Raw genomic sequence first — 24,325 nt, 5'->3', positions numbered from 1 at the left:
GGAAAGTATCAAGAAGATCCCAAGGGCTCCCCTAGTAACTTGTTCCCTTTGAATAATAGTTACATGATCCAGTCTCTTTATAATTTTTTTATTTTTTATTTATTTTTTTATCCTCACCCGAGGATATTTTTCCACTTTTTGTACAGATAGAGTGGGAGGGAGAGAGAGGAAGGGAGAGAGAGAGAAACATCGACATGAAGGGACACATCGAGTGGCTGCCACCCACACGACCAACCAGGGCCGGGGACAAACTGCAACCGAAGTACGTGCCCTTAGCGGGAACCAAACCCGGGTCTCTCCGGACCGCAGGCTGACGCTCTAACCGCTAAGCCAAACCGGCCAGGGCGATCCAGTCTCTTTAGAACTTCCCCATCCCCTCCCCTTCGTTGCATATCTTCTCTGGAGAACTGCTTTTCATTCCTTTTTAAACCTTTAAAGCGCTACGAATCATAACATATACAGAAAAGTGCATAAAACATAAATGCAAGATACTACAGAACAAACACCCATGTAATAACCAGAGTGAGAGAGAACTCTGCCATAACCCAGTTGGTCCTCCATGTGTTGCTTCCAAAGCACTATCTTCCAGAGAGAAGCAGTTTTGATTTATTGTACTAATCATCTTTATTTCCTTGCCTCTTACTACCCATGTACATATCCCTCAACACTTGTTCAGCACTGTCTGATTTTTAACATTTCATACAAAGAAAATCATACTATATAAGTTTGTTTCTTGCTTCTTTTGCTCAACATTCTAACATTTCACATTGTCAATGTGTAGCTAGTTCATTCTTTTTCATTTCATGGTTATCCCAGTTTGTTAGTTATTGTTAATCCTCACCTGAAGATCTTTTTCCATTGATTTTTAGATAGAATGGAAGGGAAGAAGGAAGGGGGGAGGGGGAGGGAGAGGGAGATAAAATCAATATGAGAGACATCAATCAGTTGTCTCCTACATAGTCCCGAACTGGGGATTGAACCTGCAACCCAGGTATGTGCTCTTGACCGGAATTGAACCTGCCAATCCTTCAGTCTACAGGCCGATGGTCTAACCACTGACCCAAATTGGCCAGGGCTGAGTATCCCAGTTATCCATTTGACTGCAAATGCACATTTGAGTTGTTTCCAGACTTTGGCTAGTATAAACAGTGCTATGAATATTGTTGTACATGTGCACTGTGCACATGAGCCTCCTTAAGGTACCGGGGTGGAACTGTTGGGCCATACAGTATGAGTGTCTTCATCTTCATTCTCTCCTTTATATTTGTTGGCCTTTCTCTACTCCCCTCCCCACCAAATTTGTTTTGTTTTAAATCTTCACCCAAGGATACTTTCCCATTTTATCTTCAGATAGATTGGGAGGGAGGAAAGGAGGGAGGGAGAGAAACATCTATGTGAGAGACACACATTGACTGGTTGCCTCCAGCATGATTCCAACCAAAGCTGGGGATCAAATCACAACTGACCTTGGACCAGACTCGAACCCACGACTCTCTGGTCCATGGGTCAACGCTCCAACCGCAGAACCAAACCAGCCAGAGCTCCCTAAACAATTTTAACTTCTTTGCCTTTGTCCGTCTTTCAAACTTTCAGTGGTGTTTTTCAATCTTCTTGTGTTCCTATAACATGTTTCAGTGCTGATTCTAGACCTGTACATCACCTTCCTCCTGTAGTTGAGAGGTTTCCTCTCCCAAGGAGTCATTTTTTTGGCTTATTACTCAAGTAGGAAACGTATTTGGAACATTTCAAGAGTTCTTCTCTTTCAAATGTACACAAAATGGAAAGCATATATTTGATTAGTACAGGGCCAGGGACAGGCTTCCTTCTGTGAGACATTATATTATGGGAACTACTACTGTGGGCTTTTGAGTCACACCAAATCCACAAGCTGCTGCTTGCTGGCTATGTGTCCTTAACTTCTTTTGTGCTTTAGTTTCTTATCTGCCAAAATGTGGATAAAAGTTATACCACTTACAGGGTTATTGTATTACATATAATGATTTCTAAAACTTGGTCTTCAGGCAGGAAAGATGGTAATTCAAAAGGCCTCCAGGTTGTGCAGAGAGGATACAGAGAGTGTTTACAGGGAGCCTAAACACCGTTCACCCTTCCTTGTGGGGTGGCTGGCCAGAATAGGCATGTGAGATGCTGCCAGTATGGCCATATAACAGAGTGAAGTAAACTGGCCCATTTGGGAATCAAACCCACAACCCTGGCTTCATGCACTGTTCAAATGGCCAAAATGACACAAAAAAGAAAAAAGTGAATGGAATTAGAAATGCTGCAAACAAGCCCTGATGGTGTGGTTCAGTGGTTAGAGTCAGCCATTGGACAGAAGGGTCACAGGTTTGATTTCCAGTCACATACCTGGGTTACAGGTTCAATCCCTGGCTCTGGTCAGGGTTGTGGGGGAGGTAACCAATCAATGTGTCTCTCTCATATTGATGTTTCTCTCCCTCCCTCCCTCCCTTCCACTCTATCTAAAAATCAATGGAAAAATATCCTTGGGTGAGATTTAAAAAAAAAAGAAATGCTGTAAACAAGAAGGCGAGAGAACAAACACCGCAAGATAACGCAACAAGCTGTTCTACATGGCATCCTGTCTTTGTACATTTATTGTACAGGAGAGTTGGCTGGAACAGAAACCATTCCTAATCATCAAAAACCACATTCTAATTTTCCTTATCCTGCAGGCACTCCATGTATAATTCTAGGGCCACACTTCAAGGCCAACACTTCATTACCTAATTAGGGAGCTAAGAAACATTTATTATAACTATCCTCTTCCTACCCTCAACCTGAAATTATTAATGTTCATTTCAACTTGTCTGCTAGTCAACCCCTTTGTGAGGACATTGGTTTTTGGACTCAGATCTTACTCTCACATAAAGCCCTTTAAATCTAATAAGGCTTTTGAGGAAGCAGCATTTCCAACTTGACATGATTGTTGGGCTGAATAATGACTCTTTTTTTTTTTTTTATCCTCACCCGAGGACATTTTTCCATTTTTTTGTTCAGATAGAGCAGGAGGGAGAGAGAGGAAGAGAGAGAGAGAGAAACATCGATGTGAAGGGACACATCGAGGGGCTGCCACCCGCACGACCAACCAGGGCCGGGGACAAACTGCAACCGAGGTACGTGCCCTTAACGGAAACCGAACCCGGGTCTCTCTGTACCGCAGGCCGACGCTCCAACCGCTGAGCCAAACCGGCCAGGGCGAATAATGACTCTTTATAGAGGCAGAAATACCTAGTGAATTTTTGTTTTTCAGTTCCTGTACCCACGATTATTTCAGTTATACTTAATAAATCCTATTATGCTTCTTTTCATATAATTCTTGGAAAACTGTGTCTGAGTGTATTATAGGTAATGAGAAAAGGGTGGAAGAAAAAAGGGAAAGGCTGGAGCTGAATGATTACTGAATGACAAGTTATTTGCTAACTTCATGTCAATATAGCAAGGCCAGATGGTTTATAGACTGTTGTTTCAGTAATATATATTATCTGGTATGGCACTGCTAGAGGAAAGGGCTCATTATTTATATAATTACTTTTAGACTGTGACTTCAAAAGTAAGGCTGTTAATAGAAAGAGAACCCCCCCCACACACACACAAAAAACAGCCCTTAACATATTTATCTGAATTGATAACTTTGGCACAGACCCATGGAGACCCGGCATGGTGGGACTGTTTGCACTGGTGCAGATGCCAGCTCCTAATAAGAGAATGCCACATTCTCTAAGTTCCTGTAAACTAGAAACTAGGGTCTTGAACAGCAGCAGTGGCAGCATAATTTGGTGCCCAGGTGCCAACTAAAACTGCAATGCTAGCTTTGTCCACCAAAATGTCAAATACACTTTCATGGTTGGTCTTTAGGCACTGATGTGACAATGGCAACAAGTATTATTTTTAAAAATTGACTTTAGAAAAAGAGATGAAGGGAGGGAGGGAGGAGGTAGAGAAAGATCGAAAGAAACAATGATTTGCTGTTCCACTTATTTATGCATTCATTGGCTGATTCTTGTATGTGCCCTGACTGGGGACTGAACCTACAACCTTGGCATTATTGGGATGATGCTCTAACCAAGTGAGCTACCCAGCCAGGGGGCCTGGCAACAAGTATTATTGGTATTATAAGGGAGACCAGGGAACAGTCTCATTGAGAGTTAAGAATCTAGAATCTACATAATACCCCTCAACAGAACGTGTGACTCTTTCTTACATCCTACAAAATCAGAGGTACTAATTGGGTACTTCTTTGATTTTATTTGCAACACACTAGCCAGGGAACACAGGAGCCTAAGAAGTGATCAAGAACTGACTCTAAAGGTCTGCCAGCTACAGCTTCCTTCCTAAAGGTGAACACTTAGGATAATGTAGCAGAGCTGGAGGCAGTCAGGAATTAGGAAGCTGAGCTTTGTGTGAGCAAAAGCTTTCGCTTGCTTAAGAGGCCAGAATACAGATTTGCAAATTATAGCCTCTTTAAACAGTGGCATAGGCCATATATGAAATAACTTCTATACCTTTCATGCGTACCTGGTGGGAAAGAGTCATGAACTTCAAACTCCTGGAGGAACTGGAGATTTTTTCCCCCAGAGGCCTACTAGCCTCTTTTGAAAAGTGCTAGGACTGGGAGGCCCAGGCAACATACCTTTGAGGACCACAGCTCTAGTAAAAAGGGAAATGGATGAGTTAGAAAAACTAAAGTTACTTAAACCTTTATATCCATTTATTAAATTACCCCTACATTCCCTACCTTATGAGAATAATTCTAATAGTAATTGTTTAATAAACATTAGTTATTATGTACCAGGCACTGTCCTAAGAGCTATATATGTAATAACCACTCAATCCCATTTTAGAGATGAGGAAACCAATTCATAGAGGTTAACAATTTGCTCAAGGTCATACAGCTAGGGCTTGGATTCAAAGCTAGGCAGCCTGGCTTTCGAGACAAACTATTATTTATAATGCTGTAAAGAATATAATAAAAACATGCATGAGAAAAGCACTTTACTTTGAAAAGTTAAAGGTGCTCTAAGCAGCAGTTGAATGAAGTTCCAGAGGGAAGCGTGGGCATCTAGACAGTACTTGCTACATAATAGCTGTCCACAAACAACTTTACTCAAAAGACTTGAAAATTTGATCTTTGCTTGTTTCTCTCAAATGCTGACTTTAGCCTATTGAAGTGCCCTAGATAAAATGAATCTTCTGACAAGTGAAAATAAAGGGAAGAACTCTTTGTAGATCAGGTGCCTCACACTGGGCTTGGTACCCAGGTGATGAATAAGTGTTGGCTGAACTGAACACCTTCTAATCAAAGACATTTTGAAATGTGCTATTCATACTCCATAAAATGGCTTAAATATACATAATTTAGAATGTCAAAACAGGAAGGGGCATGTGGCAAGTTAAGGAAATTAAAGAGAAATGGGGTTTACGTGAATTATTGAATCTTTGAAATTCAAAATAAAGAACGTGGTTATATATCCTTGAAATCCTTTCTTGGCTTAGCAGGGAAGTACGAGGATGAGCTTTTGGGATGGAACAAGCCTGTTCTTTAATAGTATAACACCTCTTTGTGCTGTACATACTTTGCTATAGGCATACTATTCTAGACAAGCTGCTTAATATGCGCAGGTGACTTTTTTTTTTAAGGCGGACTTTATGTTACATTCAACAACCCCTACACTTTTTAGCAGAAATAAAATAGGATTTCCTACCACATCAGACAACAAAACAGGCCTCTTGTAACAAGTTGGGCTTATAGTCCTGGCATCAGATCTAATGAAGCATTATACTTACCTCATGGCTCAACAAAATGTTGTGCTTGGCCTCCCTATAATTCCCAAGCAATATCTAGGGACCTAATGAATAATGCAGGTTTATTCCATAATTCCCAAGAATTTAATGAGTAACTGGGGTTAATCCATGATCTGTCATGATCCAAACCTAGCCACAGGCAAAGAATCTCCTATAAAGGCCGGTGTGAGAACTGGTGAGTTTTGACAAGCAAGAGCTCAACTGGGTCTACATTCAGCACTTTATAAAACCACGAAGCAGCCCTGGTCAGCAGCATTGGCCTGTAGACCGAAGGGTCGCAGGTTTGATCTTTGGCCCCAGTTGGAGTCATGCAGGAGGCAACCAACTGATGTGCCTCTCTTTGATTTCTCTCTTTTTCTCCCTTCTTTCTACTCTATCAATGAAGAAGTATCCTTATGTGAGAATTAACAACAAAAATTATGTGAAGCAGAAACCACCCATGCTTAATTGCCACAAAGAGGACAATAACTCAGTTTCTCTAGTACAGTCATTCCTTGGTATTCTCAGGTGACTGGTTCCAGGAGCCCCCGCCTAACCCACTACCACTGTGGATGGCTCAAGTCCCTAGATTACTTATAGTACCGAATACAATGAAATGCTATATAAATAGTTGTCATACTGTATCGCCTGCACTGTTTAGGAAACAACGACGAGAAGTCTGTATGTGTTGAGTACAGATGCAATAGTAGGCCTAACTATATAGTACATGTCCCCAACAACATAACGTTTTTGATCAGAGACTGATTGAACCTATGGATACGCAGTGCCAACTGTATGACACTCTCACTCAGTCTCTCTCTTTTGCACATCTGTAAAATGATGCCCACACTACCCAGCTGTGGAACTGATTGTGAGACTACTGGGTCTTTGCTTTAAGAGTAGTGTGAAGAAAACGACAATAAAACAAAAAAGCAACCAACCAAATGGGATGTGCTATTTGCAAACAACAGCTCTGAGAGGTTAATACCCAAAATATGTAAAGAATTCATAAAACTCAACACTAAACAAATAAACAATCCAATTAAAAAATGGGCAGCTGGAGTGCCTCAGTTGGTTGAGCTTTGTCCCATGCACCAAGAGGTCTCTGGTTCGATTTTTGGTCAGGGCACATGCCTGGGTTCTGGGCTCGATCCCTAGTAGAGATTGTGCAGGAGGCAGCCAAATGACTTTTCTCTCTCATCCATGTTTCTCTCTCTCTCCCTTCCTCTCTCTGAAATGAATAAAAATATATTTTTAAAAATAGTTAAACAGGCACCTGCCTGAAGCCCTCTTAAAACAGAGGGCAGAGGACCCTTCTTCTCCCAAGAAGACATACAAATGGCCAACAGATATATGAAAGGATGTTCAACCTCACTAGCTACCAGGAAAATGCAAACCAAAACTACAATGAGATACCACTTCACACCTGTCTGACAAGTAATAACAAGTGTTGGAGAGGTGGAGAAAAGGAAACCCTCATTTACTACTGATGGGTAGGTAGAATGGTACAGCCACTATGGAAAAGTCTGGTGGTTCCTCAAAAAATTAAGAATAGCCCTGGCCAGGTGGCTTGGTTGGTTGGTGTGTTGTCCTGTACACCAAAGGTTTCTGGTTTGATTCCTAGTCTGGGCGCATATGAGAGGCAACCAATCGATGTTTTCTTCTCTCTCTAAAATCAGTTAAAACATATCCTTTGGGTGACAAAAGAATATTTAAGAAAATAATTACAATATAACCCAGCAATTCTTCTTTCCTGGGTATCTACCCAAAAAATTCAAAAACATTTATTAGCAAAGATATATGCACCCCCATGTTCATTGTAGCATGATTCACGATGGCCAAGACATGGAGACAACCAAAGTGTCTTTCAATAGAGGACTGGAATACTGCTCAGCCATAAGACTAAATAATGCCATTTGTGACAACATGGATGGACCTTGAAGATATTATGCTAAGCAAAACAAGTCAGTCAGGAAAAGCTAAGAACCATATGATTTCCCTCATATATGGGATATAAAACTGAAACAGACAATAGTATGGTAGATACCAGAGGGAAAAGTGTGTGTGTGTGGGTGGAGGGGGGTGAAAAGAGAGCCAAACATTTGGTGACTGAAGATGATTATGACTTTGGGTGGTGAACACATAATGCAATATACAGACCATGTCGCATAGAAATGCACACTTGAAATAAGCTAGTCTTATTAACCAGTGTCACCCCAATATATTTAATTAAAAAAAAAAAAAAACCAGTGTGAAAGAAGTCCAGACCATCTTGGGACTAGAAAAATAGGAAAAACAGACCTAAGAGCAGTAGTGGGTTTGCTATGATAGGCTCCTAAAGGGCAAATGTTTAACTGATATGTGACCATGGCTTTAGGCTAATTTCAAAGCTGGGGATTAAAGACACACACGCACACAGACACACAGAGTTATTTCCAGGTATTCATATTACACAGTAGAGGTTTTAAATAATGCCTCCTATACAAGATGTCTCAAAAGTCTTGGGGAAGTTTTAAATTATTAGGGGCTGAGGATGGGAGTGATGGGTTGAACCCACCCTCTGCTAGTTAAACAGGGTTAGTTACAGATGGCCTTGATTATCATCAGTTAAATGTGCAGACAAGATTAAAAGAGACATTTTAAAGGATTAATTAGTGAACCCTCAAAAGAGTAAATTAAGGACCTGTGTTGAAACAGCCAAAAGGAAACTAATCCACATCGTAGTAATAGTGGCTTGGAGTATATTCAAATGGAAAAGCTTGGGCTGGAAATACTTGTTTAGAAAAAGAACTACACATCACTCCACCCTCACTCCTTCATCAAGTAATCCAAACCATTTTAAGTGCTCAAAGTCTGACCAAGCAAGATGTATTTCATTAAAACCTCTTTCAGCTTGAACTAGATCAAATCCTTGGGAATAAACAAATTTTATTCAATGAACAAGTAGAAGGGATTCTTGATTACTACTATAGTTCTTTTGTGTAGAATGCTTCTAAAGTTAATGTAAAAAGCTCAGAAAAGGACATCAGATACAAGTAAAAGGCTTTATTATTCAGGATTAGCTCAAAGACTGACATTGACACAAACAGGGATAATTATCTCATTACATTTGACCTTTGGCACCCATTTAAAGTACTAGTTTTCCAAGTGAGACATGTTATACCCAGCAGCTTCTCAGCAGCTTCTGATAGTCACATTTACCCTAATTTCACTCAGTAGAGCTGTCAGGAGATGTGCAGGAATACAAAGAACAAAATCATCTACTTTAGTTATCCTTTTCTTTTTAAAGGATTATTTTCCCTACTGGCTTTCAAATCAAGAGAAAGATAGCATTATTGGCAAGCACTGATCATAAATAACACTTTCCAATAGTCTAACACTCAAAAATCAAAAACCAAATATATGTAGAGTTCCTAAATATTGTTAACACTATGGTGTGCTTTGTTTTGAAATTTTATGTCTTCCTTTTATTTATTTTTTTCCTTGGATAAAACCAGGTGAACCTTTGCAGCCCTGGTTGTTACAAGCTTAACTTAAAAGAATCAAAGGAATTAAAGAGTAATCATTAAGAATAGACTTGAAAATTATCACACAAATATATGAATAAAGTCTCCACAGTCCACATATATGTATAAAATGAATCAAGTTTCATGATTGGAAGGGTACTCCCTTCCAAGGACATAGAGCACAGAAAATACATGAAGCTTGTTTCTATGTTATAATGGGGGAAAATATAAAACAACAGTTCATCTCAAGCTGATCGATACGTAACTGTTGATTAAGGGAAGGGGTGTTCAAGATATTTTGCACATTATAACTTAGAGTTAGTCTATATACTCTATATTAAATATCTACAAAAAAATCCCGCAACTTTTTGGCTCAGGGCTATACTAGAAGGCCATTGCTTTTTATGTATAGAAAAAGAATCCAAAAAAGCAAGTTAAAGCCAGTATTTATTTTTGAGGTTCTGGATTTTCTGCTCAGTTATCTTCTTTTATAAAAATATCAATAAGAAATCATTATTTTTTCTTAAAATCTGAGTACTTATTACTATTTTTTAAAGTTGCAGCACCTGGAGAACTGAGGACTGAATTCAGACCACAGCTTCAGTGTATGACTGAGTTTATAAACATCTCCTCTAGTAAATGGCAAAAATCACAACCTCTTACAGAACATGATGTTGAGCTGATAACATAGTAGATTGCTTAGCAAAAATATGAGGAGCTTAAATCTCATGTGGGAGATATATATATTGGGGAAAAAAAACAAATAAGGGTTTCTAGTGTTATTCTCCAAAGAGTTGCCTGTTTTTGAAATAAAGATTTTAACTATAGGGACTGTGTCAATGAATCACTTGCTAAATCAATATAAATGTACTTATTTGAACATCACATTTTTACACATACTTAAAAAAAAGAAACAACCAAAAGAAGTATAGTGAAAAGATTATATATTTTAAATGCAAATATATTTGTTTGAGGCAGCACAGATCCAAGGGTCTTCAACAGAAGACTTCTTTAGCAATTGGCCTTCACAGACAGGTCTCCTGCTATGGCCAGCAGATACTTGACACTGTGCATAGAAAGTCTCAGAGTAACAAAAGACAAGTCTTGTTTTACCCCCTCTATAATCTGGGATGTCATTATTGTAGAGAAGATGCATAATTAAAAAAGTGAAGACTACTTACTGAAAATGTTTACTTTATGAAATTTAAACACAACATTCATCCTGAGGATGCTGGATCTACACTATGGTAATATAACCAGACTAGGTAAATTTCAGTTGAAAAGACTGTCTCTAAAAATGAAAAAATGGTAGCTTTCTTAAAGATCAGAGTTACAGAATCACTCTGTTGTATTTTTATCTTGTTTTAATGGGCCAAAGTTAACTTACTCAGATTAGGATCTATAATTCTGTTGACTGTTCAGGACTACAGTAGTCATCTTGGGACTTTCTATGGAAGTATGTACAAATTTTCCTCATGGAGCTGGGAGTAATAGTGACCTAGAAGAAGAAAATTTAGATTTCAGACATTTTTTTAAGATAAAGTCTAGCTGTTACCCAAGCAAGTCATCACTTACAGGTATTTCAAGTCAGGATGCCTAGAAATTTGATTAGCCAGCGTTTAGTCTCAAATACTTTGATGACAATGTCTCTTTTGGTTGATATGTACTGAATATAGTAAAAATTTAATAGAGAGTATGTAAGGAAGGAAGGCAGGGACTTTTCATGTGAACAGAAAATATTTACCAGTTAAACCATTTAATCGGAACCAAAGAGGTTAAAATTACCATCCTCTTTGAAATGAGCAAATTATCCTCCCAAATTTACAAACAAGACAGGTATTCAAATGGCAGCTGCTACCCTCTTTTGTAGAAGTTTACATTATTGTCATGTACATAAAGAAAAACTCTTTTAAAGAAACTAGCTTCAAAGGTTGAAAAAATAAAACCAGTGTTAAAGAGAGACAACTGGCCCAAAATGTAGGCCCAACATGTCCTAAACTCCACCCCAGCAAACTAAGACTAGCAGTATATAACCTATTTGCAGTTTCAGCCTCTCCCAGGAATGTAACTTTAACCAGTCAATCTGGAATTTCCTAATCAATACCAGTGAGGTAATCTGCTTGATAGACCCCCTGCCTTCCCCTAAGGAAGTGTCCTTGCCTGAAATAATTCATTCTTTCAATTTTTCTTTTTCTCCCGCTTTCTGTCCTTAAAAGCCTTACATTTTGTAAGATCTTCAGGCCTCCTTTCTATTTGCTAGATGGGATGCTGCTTGATTCATACATGTTGAATTTTGTTGTTTCAACACCAAAAGTTTCTTGAACCAAACATACTCTTTTTTTAAATCCTCACCTGAGGATATTTTTCTGTTTATCTTCGGATAGAATGGGAAGGGAGAGAGAAACATCCATGTGAGAGGAATACATCGGGACACATCAACTGGTTGCCTCCCGCATGACTCCAGCTAGGGGCTGGGGACGAACTGCAAGGGAGATGTGTGCCCCTGGACTGGAATCGAACCTGTGACTCATTGGTCTGTGGGCCGACGCTCTAACTGCTGAGCCAAACCGGCCAGGGCCAACATACTCTCTTAAAAAACCTTTAAGATCTACACATTAATGAAAAAAAATTTTTCATTGTAATTGCTTTCCTGGCTAACACATAGCTGAGACCAGCTCGCCTGAAAAAAAATTTTTTGGCTAGAGCAGATACAGTGACAATATTGAAAGAAAAGAAAGCCTCCTTATAGCTTAAAAAAAAAAAAAAGGGCCCTGGCCAGTTTGGCTCGGCTGTCAGAGCATCAGCCCGCGGTCCAGAGAGACCTGCGTTCAGTTCCTGCTAAGGGCATGTGTACCTCAGTTGCAGTTTGTGCAGGAGGCAGCCACTCGATGTGTCCCTTTCATGTCGATGTGTCTTTCTCTCTCTCCCTCCTTCCCACTCTATCTGAACAAAAATGTCCTTGGGTGAGGATAAAAAAATAAATAAATAAAAAGTTCTGTAGCAAACTCTTAGTTGGAGTTTATTCCTAAAATTATGGGATGGGCTTCATGACAATAGATGGGTGATATCAACATTTATTGAACTGGCCTATGGTTATCCAGCTTCTACCTTTTAAAAAGGTAGATGTAGCCCGGTCAGGTGGCTCAGTTGATTGGAGCATCGTCCCCTACACCAAAAAGTTTGTGGGTTCCATTCCTGGTCAGGGTACATACCGAAATTGCAGGTTTGAGCTCTGGTAGGGGCACTTACACAACATCCCCAACCCCCACATTACTCTCTTTCTCAGACAGACAGACATATCCTTGGGTGAAGATAATAAGTAAATAAGTAAATAAATAAGTAGGCATATGTTGCTGATCATGGTTCCAGGATTGGATTTTAATAATTCTACCATCTCTTCCTTAACAGAGAGCAAGAGTGACTATGAACTACAGCAGAAACTTCCTAACCCACCTCCCCTTCATTTACAAACTGATTAACAGAAACTTTATTCCCTTTGACTGGTGCTCATAGCTAACCTAATGTTCACAGCTACTTCTGCCTCCACCGTTATGAGTCACTTGCTTTTTAAGGCTCACAAATCTATTTCTGCCAGCAGTATCTGTTTTTAAAATGATCTATCTTAAATAGTATATTCACCAATAAAATATGAGCCCTAAAATGATAAGTAAAACTAAGCTGAATGTTTAAAAAGATACAGATACAAGTGAGTTGTCAAAAAACTGGTGTGAGCAAGATGACTGTAAACAGATTGGGGATAATCATTAAAACCTGTAATTCTAGACTACTTTGCAGATATCTAAGTTTCATTTTATTTTAAATAATCATAAAGTGTAATTACAAACTGGTCATCTATTTATGGATGTTGACAACCTGCCCATGAATGCCAGCTTTATCTGTAAAAAAGGGAGGGAGTCTATAAAAAGGGGTTGCCTAGGGCTTGGGGGTGGGCAGGAAACAATGTCACACAAAGAGGAGGGAAGATATTTTTGAATTGATATTCTAAAGGATGAGGAAGTTTTTAATTTTTGTCTAGAGAGAGTGGAAGAAAAGGAGGGAGGGGGAGAAAGAGAAACATCAAGATGCGAGAAACACATCAACTGGTTGCCTCCCAAACACGCCCAGACCAGGGCCAGAGATTAAACTTGTAACCCAGGTATGTGCCCTTCACCGGGAAATTGAACCAGAGACCCTTTGGAGTGTGGACTGATGCTCTAACCACAGATCTACACTGGCCTGGGCAGATGAGGAGGCTTTGATGAATCAGGCAACAGGGCTGAGGGGTATAGACCCTGACAGAAGTGATCTTAATGGGAGTAAATAGGTTTGCCAGATAAAAACACAGCACACACCCAGTTACATTTGAATTTCAAGCAAACAGCAAATAACTTTTTAGTATAAACACTATTTAGTATAAATATGTCCCATACAATATTTGTACTATATTTTTATATGCGAAGTCTGGCAACCCTAAAATAAATAAAATAGGTTTACTTAAAAAATAAAAATAAAAAAGGCATCCTGACTTCTGAGAAAGGATCTATACCTGCCTCTTTCAAGTTAGGAAATGCATCTTCCCACCACTGCTGACTTACCGGGCCTGGAGAAGTCTTTCCACTCTGTCTCCTGGAATTGGGGGTCTGGGATGATGGACTTCGTGGTGATGAATTCTCAGCCTTCCGTTTGGCTGCCATGGCCAATAACCAGTTTTTATTCTCTGGGGAGCTATTCTCTTTGCCTACCAATTCAGACCCTTCTCCACAAGATCCCAAAGGAAGAGGTAGTGTCCCACAGCCTTCTGAAGCATAAGGACTGGCAGGAGAAGGAGGCTCTGAGACACTCATACTGGCTCCTTCAATCTTGCTTGATTTGGTAGGACCTAGAGAGTCCTTACCAAGGTCTTCCTGGTTACCAGTAAGGCAGCACAGATCCAAATGAAGCTTTTCAACTGGGTCATCAAGCTCAGTCACACAGCTGCAACTCTTCACACACTTTTGTTTCACATTCTCCAGACAACTTGAGTCTAGCCTCCTCTTTACTCTATTTCTAGACTCAGAGCAAGCTACTGCTTGGGATGATTTCAGGCTCACAGGAATAAGGGCTTTTCTTGGTGATGTGATCTTGGTCTCAGAAGCAGGTGGAGTGATGGGTGGTGATGAGGAAGGTGTTCGGGTCATCCAATTTCTAATGGACATCTTGAAAGATGAGGGTGGCTTGGGAGAAATAGAGGAGATGGAGCCTCTTCTGCTAATGGGAGACCGGGCCTTGGCAGGAGGGGTTTTAATAGAAAATGTGGGAGTATTTGAAGGAAGAGGGAGGTCTCCAGCACAGCTCGGAGCACAAGCTGCTGAGGAAGGGGAGGAACTAGATGGACTGCTCTTTACTCTGGGGGCTTTGGCAGGAGTACTCTGGCTACTTGTCACTGTTACTGAAAAAGAAAAGAGGGTCACAAAAATCAGAAGTGAAAGCCAATACAGCCCTGAATTTTCATCAAGAAAAATTAGCTAACTTAATCTTCTAGGGGTTGATTTCCCAATGAGTTAATCACATAAATCATTTGATTCTTGCCACATCCTCTTAGCACTTTCCTTCCCTTTTCCTAACTGCAAGCCTCCCAACGACCACACTGTAAAACATGTACTTGTTAGATCTATAAAATTCAGGAAAAAGGGAAAAGATAAAAAAATTTAGGTGAGCCACTTTTAGTGTTTTTTCCCTATACTTGTGCAACTAATATATATTATATACTTCAAATTTTTTCTATATAAAAATGAGACTAATGTATATACATACTATTTAGTAACCTGTTTCTTAACATATTATGAACATTTCCCACATTAATATATTTATATTATAATTTTTAATAGCTACAAAGTAATCTAAGGTAACTTTAAAACATTTAGTTTGTTAATGATATTTTGTCTTCATAAGTAAAGCTGCCATTAACAATCCTGTATATATTTCTGAGCAATGCTAGGGCAAAGAGCACTACACAGTGGCTTTCAAACAGGAGCGCACAGGTTTAAAATAATTTACTATGTGACTTGAGCACAACCCTTTACCTCCTCTGCCTCAGTTGCCTTATTTGTTAAATAAAGTTTTGTTTTAATTTAAAAAATTTATTGATTTTAGAGACAGAGAGGGGAAGAGAAGAAGGGGGAATAAAGAGAGAGATTGACACACATTGATTTATTGATTTATTTATGCATTCATTGGTTGATTCTTGTGTGTGTCCTGACTGGGAGAACCTGCAACCTTGGCATATGGGGATGATGCTCTAACCAACTGAGCTAACCCACCAGGGCTAGAGATAGTTTTTAATCTTCACAAGAATTCCATCAATTACTTAAGGTTATCAGGCCTCATGTGGTTTTCCACCCTAATTTACACATGACTACAATATTCCACAAGCCAAAGTATGCCAAAGAACATTTCAGAAACTCAATGCTTGCTCTCTGTAAAGCAAATTAAATAGCGGATACAACTATTCTCTATGTGTCCTGCCCCTTGTTTATAGGCAATGGCAAGTACTCCAGGCAAATTCTTATAAACTTCATGTTTCTTCCTCCCTCAGGCCCCACCACAGACAACACAATATTTTACTTATTTTCTGAACTTTCTAGATTTTTGGAGTAGTGTTTCTGTCTTCAAATAACAAGGAAAAGGCTTCTATGTCTCAGTCACAAAGTCCTTAAAGTATATATAACTTTGATATTTAATTCCATTTCATTGTTGAAGTGCATTTATATGCAACAAAATTTAGAATGGGATGACATGAAAATACAATCTTTTCGTTGAAATAAAGATTTACTAATTTCAGTCATTTAGTTACCCTGTGCTTTTCACTACTCAAGCAGCCTTGCCTTGAGACAGAGAAATTGAATTTTGCCTAAACTTTAAAAATCAACTATATATTTAGAAATGGCCGAAATGTTACCGCTCCTTCAATAAAGAAATGGGGTTACTAGAAAACCCCATTTTGTCATAGTGTACTATAGAAGGGGAGCTAGAGAAAGGGACCTGTACCTGGAGCATCTGGTAGTAGTTCTCACATTCATGTTCTAAAGTTTGTCAGTTATTATTTCAAAAGAAAAGACACTTTTCATTTACTTCACTCCTCAGTGCAAGCCAACAGTCAACGCACTGCCCCTACACTCATCAGTGCCATTAAAGTGGGTTGAAGTATACTTTTAGGGGAGGAAGTCCTAAAACCGTATGAGTTACAATATGAAGATTCAAAGGCTGGATTAGGGGAGAAGGAAAAGCTGGGCCAAGGGACAAAGCAGGTATATAAGTTTCTGTTACTTGAGTGGCAGACACCCGAAGTGTTTACTAAAGGTTAGTGTGGTAGAAAGTTGGGGCACTTCTTTTTCCTTCAAGATGTTATAATGAAGGAAGGAGTAGACCACAGGGGTCAGAGAGAAGATTTTGTTAACTTTGAAGGTTAACAGAACTTAAAACTCTGGGTCAAATTTAACTCCTTTCTTTTTTCTAACAGTAATTAGATTATAAAGTAATACAAGTTCATGGTGAAAAAAAATTCAGTTACAGAGGGGAATAAGCTGAACAGCAAAAAGCCCTCTTTTCAATGTTCTCATTTCACTTAGATGCATTCCAAAATTTTCTATGTGCTTATTAGCGCACACAAAAGTATATGTATATACCTTAAAAAATACAATGAATTATTAAACACACACATTCTACAATTTGCTCTCTTCTCTGAACAGTGTATCTTTTTCTTCTTTCATGAAAGTACACTTAGATGCACTACATTTTTTTAAACAGCTGGACATTGGCCTACAGATTCAAACATGACATACCATTTACTACTTCATCTACTTAAGTGCATCAACACCTATTAAACTTTAGCACTGCATGAGATCTGATGACACAGTACAGACTGAGTTATTGCTCTAAAGACTTCCTAAAAGTTAGTTCCTTCGAGAAATTATAGAAAGCTTACAAATAATCAATTTGTAGATTCTTTCTACATAAGGGTTTGCCATCTGGCCTCACTCTACCTTTTCAATCTTACCACGTACTATATGCTACTTTAGGATCCTATTACAGGAGACTGACTACTCACTGCTTCCTGAACAAGCTATGCACTGTCACATGTCTGTCTTTATTCATGTGGTTTTCTTGCCAAGCCTGCCCCTTCTTTGCCAGGCAAAAATTCTCATGTTTCCAGGCTCTGATGACAATTGCATAGAATTCACAAACTTCTTTCCTCCTCTCCCATAGGAAAAGCATTTCCAGAGCCTTTTGTTTATATTGCTAGGAATAATGTTTAGAATGTACTACAGCTTTTTTTTTCTTTTTTTTTAAAATCTGCCTCCTTGACTAAACTGTGAGCACCTAGAGGGCAGATGATGATGAGTTAGTCATTTTTGGGTCTAGTGCCTAAAATGTACCTAGCCAGGAATTATTAAACAATGTTTATTAGATTTCATTACTGCTGAGGGATGAGAGTGAGGTTCCAGGCACCAAGAAAAAAAAGTCTGTAAGCATTCTGCTGACTTTTGAGACTGCAGTAAGCACTTGAGATACAACAGGTAAGGTTTCCTTCTCTTCAAGATAAGAATAATTATCTTTGTCACTCAATAAATGCCTAGACTAGAGGTTCTCAATCCTGGCTGCATACCAGACTTACTTCGAGCTTTATAAAAATACAGGTACTTGGCCTCCACCCCAGACCTAGTGAACACTCTCTAGGGATGCTCAAACTTTTAAAAGAGCTCCACAAGTGGTTCTGATGCACAGCCAGGGTGAGAACCATTGGCCTTGTCAGATTTCTGGCTGAAACAGTGAAAGAAGAGTAAGCTGCAGAGCAGGTACTTGGCTGGGAAAAGTAGGGCAGAGGGTCTTGGGATTTAAACCCTTTCAGTTGGTGTGTTAAAAGGGCCAAAAGAGAAGATATGCAGTCTAAGACAATAAGGAAAGTTGGGGTGGCCATTAGAAGCCTGGGAAAGCAGAGAAACATAATTTTCAAGATGGCAGTGTGATCAGCAGCAGCCAATCTGCTGCTGGATGGTGGCTTACAGGTTTAATGGTCAGTGTGCCAGCCTTTGGCACTCATGTCAGGTTGTTCCCTGTAGTGCTCTTCAGAGTAACTCCAGCATCACCCAGAAATGGAGAAATCTAGGTATAATTCCTGGTCTGGTGTTAACTTAGCTTTGCTATGTTGAGTTCTAAAGGCAATGCTGCAGAGTGCTTCAAAGCATATGCACTAGAATCAGACTGCAAGTGTTGAACTCTGGTTCTTCTTCAACTTCACAGCTGCGTAATCTTAGGCAAGCCTAACCTCCTTGAGCTTCAGTTTCAGTTGTCTGGGGAATTAAATGAAATAATCCAAGTAGGTCCTTAAAACAACTGTGCTAGTACTCATGAGTGGCTATATGTTGTTGTCCAAATTTGGTCAATATGTGGAATTTCTTGTGTGACTTGGCTTCCAGAACTAAGAATAATTAATGACACAATAAAAATAAAGTTAAAAGCAGGATATTCTGCACCTAAAGTCTTAAAATGATTGGAGCCATTGACACAGAATTCCACCTCTGGGAATCTATTTTAATGGAAGGGGGACCCTAAATTCAGAAAAAAAATCTCACAGAATATTGGGAACAAAATGTCTAATACAAGAGAATAGTTAGGCAAACTATGGAATACTTACTCAGTGGGCTATTTTACATGTTTTGTTTAAAAAATAACACAGAAGGTGCTTAGGACATCATGTTTAGTAAAAAAAATATCCCCAAGAAATGCAAATGTATATACAATATTACTATAACTGTTAAAAATCTCAATGGATAAAGGAAAAAAATCTGAAAAAAAAGTTAAAATTATGTATGAGTGGTAGAAATACTGATAGCTTTTTCCTCATATGATTCTTCTCTTTTATGTTTTCTAAAACTAGAGAGAGAAAAGTATATAAAGACAAAGTAGCAGATAGATATCCCATGTTCATGGATCAGAAGATTTAACATTATTAACATGATGATACTACCAAAACTGATCCACATACTCAATGAATCAGTATCAAAACCTCAGAGAGCTATTTTGCAAAGAAACTGACAAACTAGTCCTAAAATTTGTATAGAAATGAGAGGCCAAAATAGTAAAAAACAATCTTGAAAAAGAAAATTGGAGATTTAGACTATCCGATTTCAAAACCTACTACAAAGTTACAGTAATCAAGACAACATGGTACCGGCATAAGAACAGACATATAGACCAATGGCAATAGAACTGAGAGTCCAGAAATAAACCCTTACATTTATAGTTATTTGATTTTTTGGCAAGGATGCCAAAACAATTCAACGGGGTAAAGAACGGTCTCTTTAAAAAATGATTCTGAGAAAAAAGTAGATATCCACACGCAAAAGAATGAATTTGGATCCTTGCCCCACATTGTACACAAAAATAAACACAAAATGGACTATGACCTTAAAATAAAACAACTCTTAGCTAGAAGAAAATCACAGGAGTAAATCTTTGTGAACCTGGGTTAGGCAATGGTTTCTTAACTATAGCATCAAAAACAGAAATGACAAAAGAAAAGAGAGATGAATTGTACTTCATCAAAATTAGAAAATTTATGAGTCAAAGGACACCACCAAGAAAGTGAAAAGACAACCTACAGAATAAGAAAAACATATTTGCAAATCATTAGATGACATGGACTTGTATCTAGAATATATAAAGAATGCTTACAACTCATCGATAAAAAAACCCAAATAACCCAATTAAAATATAGGCAAGGGATTTGCACAGGTATTTCTCCAAAGAAAATATACAAATGGTCAGTAAGCAAAGATGATGTTCATAATCATTAGTCATCAGGAAAATACAAATCAAAACTACAATGGGATACCACTTCACTAAACTCACCAAGATGGTTAAAATCAAACAAATTAATAATAACAAATGTTGTTATTCATGATATGCCGGTACCATGAAGAAATTGGAACCCTCATTTTGGGGTTGAAAATATTCTAAAATTAGACTGTGCTGATGACTGTCCAACTGAATATGTTAAAGACCACTAAACTGTATACTTTAAATGGGTGCATTTATGGTAAAGAAATACAGGGTGGGGCAAAAGAAGGTTTACAGTTGTCATATGGAAAATACAATAATTAATAAATAATACAAGAATAAACTCTTGAGTTATGCGTATTCAAAACTGTAAACCTACTTCTGCCTCATCCTGTAGGCCTGCTCCTGAGCCTCAGGACCTTTGTACTTGCTGTTTTGTCTGCCAAAATATCCACATGGCTCACTACTTCACTTCCTGTACCAAATGTATTCTTTCACTAAGGCTTCCCTGGGCACCCAATTTAAAATTTCAAGAGCACACTGTGCCAATCTTCTCCCTTCATTGCTTTCCTTTTTCCTAAGCCCTGCTGTTATCTGCAATAGTACGTATTTTACCTCCTTAACTTTTGTATTGCCTCTAACACTAACATGTCACCTTCATTTACATCTTTGGCATTCTCGATTTTGTTCACTGTTGAATTCCCAGCATCTTAGAATGGTGCCTAGCACATTCGAGAAATATTTTACAAATAAAACCACCACTGGATTGAAGTATCTTGTGTAGATGATAAACAGTAGCACTCAGAAAATAAACAATCAAACCACAGAAAAAAACGTAGAAAAATGTATAGGATCCTTACTTAGGTCAGCTCTCGCCTCTTTTTTCTTCTGAGAGGCCCAACCCACTGTGGAGAGTTTATCTCCTGATTTCTCCTCTAAGCTTCTACTCAAGCGCCAGATTTTCAGTGTATTGTCATCAGAGCAGGTAGCAATCTAAGGAGAACCAGGAAGGGAGTTAAGGAGTTTTAATAAAAGATTCACAACAAAGTAAAAAGTAGATGTTGTCTAAGGGCTCATGACTGGAAAATTATTTTGTTTGATATAAAAAATGGCACCTGAAAGATCATGTATTTCTGTTCCCTGCTTTTAGGAATCATTGCAAATTTCCAAAGAAGTAAATTCTCTAGTTTCTTCTTTATATACATTCTGTTGATGTCTTTTGTTATGTCATTTTTTATTAACCTAAAGCTCTATTATAAACCAGGTGCATTTCATTTTATTCTCAAGGAGCTGGGAAAGTCATTATCTTTATTATCTTTATGTAACTATGAAATATTTAATTAAGATACTCTTCTTGCTTTCTCTTTTCCTTAAACGATTAATCAGTGTATGTCACAAACATTCAATTTCTGTGAATCTCTTCTGGATTTTGCATGTTCTGGTTTATTGCTGGTTTAATGGGATCATTTCCAAGATCAGACTTAGTCCATGACTCTAGTAGGCTGTGACAATTAGAATGAAACCAATCCTTCGATTTTTTTCCCCCGGATAGGTAAAGGAGCAATCTGGGAAAACAAGTTCACTAGGCTGAAAGAAGTTAAAAATAACCTTTGCCCCTTTAAAAATATCTGACCATTCCTGATCTTGGTCCCAAGCCTTTTATGGCAGAGAAAGTCCAGCTTGAAGAGCTTGTGGCAAATGGCCACTGGTACCAGAGCTGTTCCCCAGCATTTGTTTATATAATTTCTCTATTTCAGTCACTAAAGAGATAGAAAAAAAAGAACACACGTTCTCTTAAGTCTTGGCCCCAAGAGACTGGCAGCTTTTTCCTTTCCTTACTGGGAGGCCAAAAGAAGACACACATATTTAACTGCTCTACAAAAAAATGCCTGGAATCCCTAGTTACTCTATAGTCTATTAACAAGAGTTATTACATATAGAGCACCTACTGTGTGCCTGACAATTTGCATTCTTTATTTTATTTAATTCTCACAATATAAAAATCCTTATACTCAAATAATCTCATCTACAAAATAGTAATAAAATTATATGACCGAGCCCTGGCCAGTTTGGCTCAGCGGTTAGAGCATCAGCCTGCAGACCAGAGGGTACCGGGTTCGGTTCCCGCTAAGGGCGCGTACCTTGGTTGCAGTTTGTCCCAGCCCCGGTTGGGGTCGTGTGGGTGGCATCCAGATGATGTGTCTCTCTCACACAGATCTCTCTCTCTCTCTCATCCCCACTCTCTCCCTCCCGCTCTATCTGAAGATAAATCCAAAAATGTCCTCGGGTGAGGATTACAAAAAAAAAAAATTATTTGCCCAAGGTCACCATAATTGAGTGGCAGATCTAGTAGAACCAAATCTTGCCAATTTCAAAGGCATAACCTTTTTTTTAAATCATATTTTACTTTCCTAACTCTATGCAAGGGACAAAATTATTTCAAAGAACTTTTTATAAAGGTGGTCATTAGATTAGTATTGGTCAACAGCCCTGCCACTTCTTTTGAATCTTCTGTGCATAAAGATAAGGACAACATACGATAGTTGCAAAGAGATGACATAATGAACTGAATATTTCAAAAACCATCTTAGTGAGTTCTATGATGATACAGAACTCCATGTTAAAAGAAGGTATTTCATTGTAAACATGGTATCCCAAAAGAAAAATGTCACTGGTGTAGTATTATTGTAGTTACTGGTAATTAAAGTAGTAATTTCAAAAAAAGGTCTATCATGAAGCTGACCACAGAAATGGTTACACAGAATTAGCAAGGATGCCAGGAGTAGACCAGATCATGAGTTTTTGGAAGATAAAAAACAGATGGTAACAAAAGGCAACAAAACCTTAAAATGTCAAAGTGAGAAAGAAGAGATCTCCACATAATCGACATTTCCTATAAATCCAGAATAACCCAAAGACTAGGGGCAGTAAGGGTTAGAAAAGTGAGTGGCCTTTCTAGATTTCAGGTTTTTATTTTCACTATTAAAAAAAATTTTAAGTGAGAGTATTTCTTTCTTTCTAGAGTGTCTAAAACATTTTGGAACTACTTGTGTAGTTAACCACAGAGAGCCTAAAACTTCACACTAAGCAGTTTTTAGCATGTGAAAATCCAAGCTGGCCTGTGAAGAACAGCTGAGATGTTACCTTCAATGTACCACATTAATATGTAGAAAAGTTAAAAAGACAAGCTCTCACCTTACATTTTCTTTTTACCTTAAATTTTAGGATCAAATTTTAATTACATTACAAACTTAATTCTATGTTTAGAAAAGGAATGACTCCAGGATACCAAGAAATCCATCCTCATTCCTTAGTGCATAATACAATTTCTCAATTGGTAGAGAAAAGTAGAATACACATGATTAATGTTGATGCAGATCCTGGATGGCCTCTAGATCTTTTAAATCTCTATATTCAAGCATGAAAATGTGTAACTCTCAAACTAACCTTGAGAAAACCTATAAATCTATGATCTACTTTTTATTTTTTTGGTTTTAGAGAGTGGAAGGAAGAGAAACACTGATTTGTTGTTCCATTTATTTATGCATTTATAAGTTGATTCTTTATGTGCCCTTACTGGGGACTGAACCTGCGAACCAAACCTGGCACCAACTGAGCTACCTGGTTAGGGTTGTATGATCTATTTCTTAATCCAACTAAGGATATTTATTTACAAACCTTTGTGAAATCTGATGGACACCAGCACACAGATGTGACCTCTTGAGAATGACCCAGGAGCACAGTTGGAGGATGCCAGGGCGTGGACACCTAGTGCAATGTCAAAAAGAAACAAGTCAGCAGAGCAATATTAGGACTCCCAGAAAAGGCTTTGAATTTCTTCATATTTGTGCCTTAGAGATCTTTAGGATTGTTACCAAAGCTCCCTAGGAATGCCTAACTATAGCTTAGAAAAAGAGTCCCAGTGGACAATAAAAGTATTTCTGTCATTAATCAAGTAAGTAAATAATGGGCTTAAATACCAGTACCAGTCTTATTTCAAATCAGGACTATCTAGCTATACATATTTTGACCCAAATTTAAGAAGAGTTTTGTCCTTCACCTCTTAGCTAGTGAACTTTATAGAAGGATGAGGTTCATCTGCTAGTAGTACACTTCAGATAGAACCCTATTTTTACATAGCCTAGACATTTTCAGATCTTCTCTAGCCAGCTTCCTCCAGGGACACTAACATGAACTAT

General features: G+C 38.4%; 1 protein-coding gene across 1 annotated transcript in view; it reads right to left on the bottom strand.

Annotated features, from left to right (window-relative positions):
• Positions 1-10,695: 10,695 nt before the first annotated feature.
• LOC118637842 (denticleless protein homolog) overlaps positions 10,696-24,325 on the bottom strand; it is a 35,440-nt gene continuing 21,810 nt past the window's right edge. Inside the window, exons 8-11 of the mRNA XM_036273446.1 lie at positions 23,805-23,894; positions 20,987-21,119; positions 13,904-14,736; positions 10,696-10,806 (exon numbers count right to left, since the gene is read on the bottom strand). Of these exons, the coding sequence (XP_036129339.1) occupies positions 10,708-10,806; positions 13,904-14,736; positions 20,987-21,119; positions 23,805-23,894 (1,155 nt within the window). The 3' untranslated portion in view covers positions 10,696-10,707. The remainder of the gene's footprint in view (positions 10,807-13,903; positions 14,737-20,986; positions 21,120-23,804; positions 23,895-24,325) is intronic.

The sequence above is a fragment of the Molossus molossus genome, unplaced genomic scaffold (genome assembly GCF_014108415.1).
Source record: "Molossus molossus isolate mMolMol1 unplaced genomic scaffold, mMolMol1.p scaffold_m16_p_20, whole genome shotgun sequence".
In the NCBI taxonomy this organism is placed as follows: Eukaryota; Metazoa; Chordata; class Mammalia; order Chiroptera; family Molossidae; genus Molossus; species Molossus molossus.
This window is presented reverse-complemented; position numbering and strand designations above follow the sequence as displayed.